The sequence below is a fragment of the Sebastes fasciatus genome, chromosome 13, assembly GCF_043250625.1.
Source record: "Sebastes fasciatus isolate fSebFas1 chromosome 13, fSebFas1.pri, whole genome shotgun sequence".
In the NCBI taxonomy this organism is placed as follows: Eukaryota; Metazoa; Chordata; class Actinopteri; order Perciformes; family Sebastidae; genus Sebastes; species Sebastes fasciatus.
Window position 1 is genome coordinate 31,995,834 of NC_133807.1, and position 6,000 is coordinate 32,001,833.

The window sequence follows — 6,000 nt, forward strand, 5'->3', positions numbered from 1 at the left end:
CAAGATGGTGTTTGTAGCTCTCGACCAACGCTGAATGAGATAAATGGTGTGTGAAATGGTGTGGATTTATTCATGTCGCAGCGCTGGCAGGAGCAGAGGGGTGTTGTTTCGTCCAAGTAGGAAAAGCAAAGAGTCGAGCGATAGACTGCTATAAAAAGCGATATATTCTCTTTTATCTACAAGTGTGGACTTTGTCTGTTCCATTTGTTATTTATAAGGATCGAGATATCTAAAGGCCAGGAAGGAAATGAGTTGGCCCGTGTGGGGTGTGTGAACAGAAGCATGCGGGCGTGTGCACGAGAGTCTAAATGTATGAATCTGTGCTCTTTTTTTTTTGCACTTGTGCAAGCATGGCTTTGTAATGCAAGCCGACATGTGTGTTCCATCCCTTCTCATTCACTCACTCACACAGAGAGAGACACAGCATACAGAGCTGGCAGCGCGCAATGAGAACGACGAGAAGAGATCAGTCTCACACGCTGTTTAAATGATGTTTTGATAAATAATGCAGCGTGCACGCTTCGCATGTAATCCGACGTTGGCTGCACCAGTCGGATCCCTGTCGCTCTCCGCACCGAGTGAAAGGGGGGGGAATGCATTCATCATAGTTATTTGTCACTACCGCCAGCTTCCCCCCCTTCAGTCAGACTATCAGGTTTTATCGCCAACATGATTTGTAAAGCGGTTGAAGCGGCCTTGTGATGGGCTCTTTCATGATGTGAAATAGGAGGCTGGTGTGGAAGCCACTTGGTGTGTCGTCATTGTGCTTGGCAGGCAGGAGGGAAAAAGGACGGGATAAGTAGGTCGTCGGGATTAAGATCACGTACGTGTGTCTAAAAAGCATGTAATTTGTTTTTCAAGAAACAATATCCAAGTCACTGAAGATAATCAACAACCCAGCTGTTTTACACTTCTTCCTGACTTTTGACAACTTACTTTCCAGTTGAGTTCTTATCATTTAGAGCTTAATTATCAATCACAGTCTGGTTATGTGTAATCTGACTAATTAAAGGAATAGTTTGACATTTTGAGAAACACACCCTGTAGTCGAAACCGCCTACTACGGTACATACTACGGAGGAGCGCAGTATGAAACAGTTAAAGTGATGTATTTAGCAGTATGCTGACCAGGCTGTATACCAGCTCTGAAAGAACTGGACAAAAACAAACTTTTATTATCCAACAATACAACTTAGATTTTTATGTTGATGTTCGGTTAGTTTACTTTATAAGATACTGCAGGTTTAAACTGTTTAGTCTAACAGCTCCTAGTGAAGTCAGACAAACATTGATCCACAACATTTACTCAAACTGCTTTTTCAGTTCCAGCAACTAAACAGTGGACTGATCTCCTCCAGATATTAGAGTCATGTTAAAAAGGCTCATGTTGTCTCAGCAGGTATCTCTCTGCCCCGTCAGAGGCTGCTCTTTACCTCTCCTCTTCCCTCGCCACTCTGCTGCTCTGTAGCCGCTCTGTGAGCGTCACCGGCCGGTTGGCGAGAGAGCTACGCCCGCTGGCATTGTGGAGCTTTTCAACTCCATAAAGGCAGATAAACAGGTTCATGTTAATTTATAATGGAACATTTGTGTTGTGATATTTAAACAAAACTATCCGTCAACAAGGAACTAAAAGCCCCTCGTCTACAGACGGGTCTCTAGAGAGCTCCAGCTCATGGTAAATGGTAAATGGACTTGGACTTATATAGCGCTTTTCTAGTCTTCCGACCACTCAAAGCGCTTTACACTACATGTCAGTATTCACCCATTCACACACACATTCATACACTGATGGCAGAGGCTACTAAGGTGCCAACTTTGCCCATCAGGATTTAATCTAAATACTCATTCACACACCGATGGCTATGCCTCCGGGAGCAATTTGGGGTTAAGTGTCTTGCTCAAGGACACATCGACATGTGACCCGGAGCAGCCGGGGATCGAACCACCGACCTTCCGATTGGTGGACAACCTGCTCTACCCTCTGAGCCACAGCCGCCCTTATAGCGGTCTGTGAGCGTGACCGCCCGGCTGGCTGGAGAGGAGTTGTTGTTGTAACCGTAACCTGTAGCGGTGCAGCGCTTTGCATTGTGGGATACAGTAGGCGAGGTAGACTGGTCCGATGCAGACTGGAGATTTGTTCATGAACGGCAGAATGGTGCGTCGCTTTAAAAGTTGCGGCCGCAAAGAATTGTGGGGCGGCACTATCTCCTTTCCTTCGGTAAAGGATGCTCCAGTGTATCTTATGCTAAAGGAGACAATAAAGGAAGCATTGAAGCTCCTTTCCTTAACATTTAGAGGATTCAAACAGCTCTAATCACGGCTGCTGAGATACTTCCAGGTCATTTCACTCCGTCAGGAACCTTCCTCAGAGAAAAAGACTTTCCGACCACAGCCCTACTCTTTGATATTTGATTGTATTTTGAAGCGTTGACCGAGGTGTACCACTTAGTCCACCTTCACTGAGACTTTGGACCCCTGAGGACCAGGGCTCTGCCTTCTTGTTAGGAAACCCAATTTAACCCAGTACACAGATATGTGAGCGGATCCCGGGGTAATGCATACATTGTTTGTGGCTGTTATTTTGTCTCTTTCCTACAGGAAGAGAGGTGGTGGGGGGGAGGGTGGTTCACAAAGGGCCAGAGAAGCATGTGAGGGGCACTCTTAACAATCTAAGCTCCGTCAGCAAAATCCCTCCTGTTACCATTAGCAACCACCCGAACAGGACCCCTCGCATTACCTGGGGAGACAATATGCTTGTTAGAGAGGCAAAGGATGGAGGAAGGGAGGGAGGGAGAGAGAGAGCGTGGAGAGTGTGTAGGATGGGGGAATGGGAACATGGGGAGGAGTAAACATGGTATTGGAAGGAGAGGTGGGAGGAGGAGGAGAGATAGTGAAGCAGGAAGATGTGTCGCAACAGTTTTAAAACTGCAGCGAACGCTTATTTGAAATCTCCGCACAATGAGGAGAAAATCCGATGAGATAAATAAACCTGTTAGAGTTTGGTCTGGGGAGCTTTATTCGATATTATAATCCACTCTAATGTGCTGTAGGCAAAGTGAGAGATGTGGCAGAGCAATCAGTCAACATAGCAACAGCAGACGCCTCGCATGCAGGTTACTGGAGACACATTTTACAATGTCAATGGACGTTAAAGCCCATCAACAAAGAAGCATGAGAGGCACAATCAGGTTGTCCTTGTCACACCTGACATTGGCTGCCAAATTTACTTCAATGAAAAGCAATTACGACCCCGGAGGAACGCACCGAGTCGTCGGCCAGTTGGCAAATTACACATAACCAGTATGAGCCTGCACGGCTTACAAACAGAAACAAAAGGACAATATTTGTAATTTGGCAAAAAAATATAATACAATACAATAATGCAATGTCAATGATGAGCTGTTACAGGGTCAATCAAGCAAGCAATGACAAGGCAAGCACATGAAACATCAATATAACTATACATTTGGCTAAATGAAAATCATCTTGAGAAGGTTTCCTTTATATTCTGTCCTGATATGGGTCATTTCATATCTCCATAACGATATATATCAGCATATAGCATGTTTTCTAGTTATTCAATAAGTCTATATAAAATAACTACATGGTAAGGCCTATTTGTGTATACTTCTGTGTGAATTAAATACTAAATACTCAGTTAATTGAGAACTTTAGTCCAAACTGTTTCAAGTGAGATTATGGTGGCGTGAAGTGTGAAGTAAAACAAAACCGTCATCTTCAAATGATATTCCTGAGAAATATTTCACATCAGATTTCCTGAGAAATTTGAGTTATAATGTGCTTGTTATTATGAAGTTAGATTGCGATTAGGGCTGTCAAAGTTAACGCAATAATAAAGCGTTAACGGAAATTTGTTTGAACGCCACTAATTTCTTTAACGCAATCGATCTTTCGGAGGTTGTGGCAAGCTCAGGTTTAAAGCTAGATTGAAGATTCTGGCATCATATGAAACTTGAAATCTGATGAATCCATCGGTACCAACCATGTCATACTAGCTTGTCATGACGAAGGTTAAATAACGCTGCAAATTTTGGAGAGGAAAAACTGTCATGGCCATGTTCAAAGGGGTCCCTTGACCTCTGACCTCCAGATATGTGAATGTAAATGGGTTCTATGGGTACCCACGAGTCTCCCCTTTACAGACATGCCCACTTTATGATAATCACATGCAGTTTGGGGCAAGTCATAGTCAAGTCAGCACACTGACACACTGACAGCTGTTGCTGCCTGTTGGGCTGCAGGTTGCCATGTTATGATTGGAGCATATTGTTTGATGCTAAATGCAGTACCTGTGAGGGTTTCTGGACAATATCTGTCATTGTTTTGTGTTGTTAATTGATTTAAAATAATAAATATAAACATACATTTGCATAAAGCAGCATATTTGTCCACTCCCATGTTGATAAGAGGATTAAATACTTGACAAATCTCGCTTTAAGGTGCATTTTGAACAGATAAAAAATATACGATTAATCGCAATTTAATATTTCTTTAATCAATTGACAGCCCTAATTGAGATATCTTGATATATGATTTCATCCTGATACGATTCCATTGAAAGACGATAAATTATTATATTGAATTATTGCCCAGCCCTATTTCCTGTTATGTATTCCCTTTAGAGAATAAACACGTTAAAGCTCATCTGAGGACAGCTGTGTTAGAGGGACAACAAAACGGTGAACCAGTTTCTATGCAGATGAAAGGCCTCATACAGACACAGACAGACAGACAGACAGACAGACAGACAGACAGACAGACAGACAGACAGACAGGCAGACAGACAGACAGACAGACAGACAGACAGACAGACAGACAGACAGGCAGACAGTGGTTTAAACAATACATTGCATCAGAAGTAGAACTGAAGCCTGTGGGTGAATCTCTGTTGGCTGTGGCGTCTGTGGGCCGTCCACAACCACAACCTCAACTGCTGCCGCTCGTCTCCACAAGTGTATTCTCATCACGGATCGCGGCTCCACAAGACTATATTAAAACAAACGAAGTCCCAATTCCCTGTTCAGAGAGCAGCAGGAAATATAAAGTTTCCAGGAGGGGAATATTCCAGCTGCAGCGTTTTGTGTGCATCCCGGAGACAAGAGGAGCTCTCTGAGTTTGTGTCAAATAATTGATCGTCACACACAAACACACACGGAGGGTGTTCCTCACCTGCAGTATCTGGCAGCGGTCCGAGGTGCAGTCGATGTTTTCACAGGGCTGGTACATGCCCAGTGTCACACAGTTGAGCAGGATCACCATGATGCTAATCCTCTCGAACCACGTATTAACAGGACCGGGGTTAAGGAGCGTAGCAAGCTGAGGAGGAAAGGCAAAGCCGCACACACACTGTATACTGTATACACTTTAAACTGGGCGGGATGGATGGATGGATAGATGGATGGAACTGTCTGCCTCAAATCACACACAATCTGGATGCTTAATATTATACATCAATGTTATGAATGAATGAGTGATGTGGATTACATTTGCTAGAACTTAATGCAGTTTGATTATATAAATGATGTACTCATTTGATCGTAACTGAAACTGTCAATTTTACTGCTGTAAAAAAAATAAGTTTTTGTCACCTTAAAATATTTGTTAATCATTCTTTTGAATTTGGTTAAATTTAGATAATGTGTTCAATTAAATAGCTTAAGTTTAAACACAGTTTAAATCACCTGACTCCTGGGTTGGTCCTGAATCAGTTTCCTTCTTTATCTTATTCTTTAAATATTGAATCACTTTGCATTCTCCATGTTTCAGTCCTGTAACGCTACATCCTGCGTTTCTCCTTCACATCTGTTTCCTCTCTCTCAATCACTCTCTGGGAAATATGAAAAGCGTGTTTTAACAAGGCAAAAGTGAGCATGGCTCACAAACAGTACCTCCGCGCACTGCTTTACCTCTACTGAAGTTGGAACTAATGGAATCAGTCTATTGAGCACAATGTAGCTTGTTATTAGTTCACCTTCCTCA

The 6,000-nt window shown here is 43.0% G+C and overlaps 1 protein-coding gene across 1 annotated transcript in view; it reads right to left on the minus strand.

Moving 5' to 3' along the window:
- LOC141781563 (voltage-dependent T-type calcium channel subunit alpha-1I-like) overlaps positions 1 to 5,322 on the minus strand; it is a 102,817-nt gene extending 97,495 nt beyond the window's left edge. The window contains exon 1 of the mRNA XM_074657378.1: positions 5,191 to 5,322. Within this exon, the coding sequence (XP_074513479.1) occupies positions 5,191 to 5,280 (90 nt within the window). The 5' untranslated portion in view covers positions 5,281 to 5,322. The remainder of the gene's footprint in view (positions 1 to 5,190) is intronic.
- Positions 5,323 to 6,000: the final 678 nt, after the last annotated feature.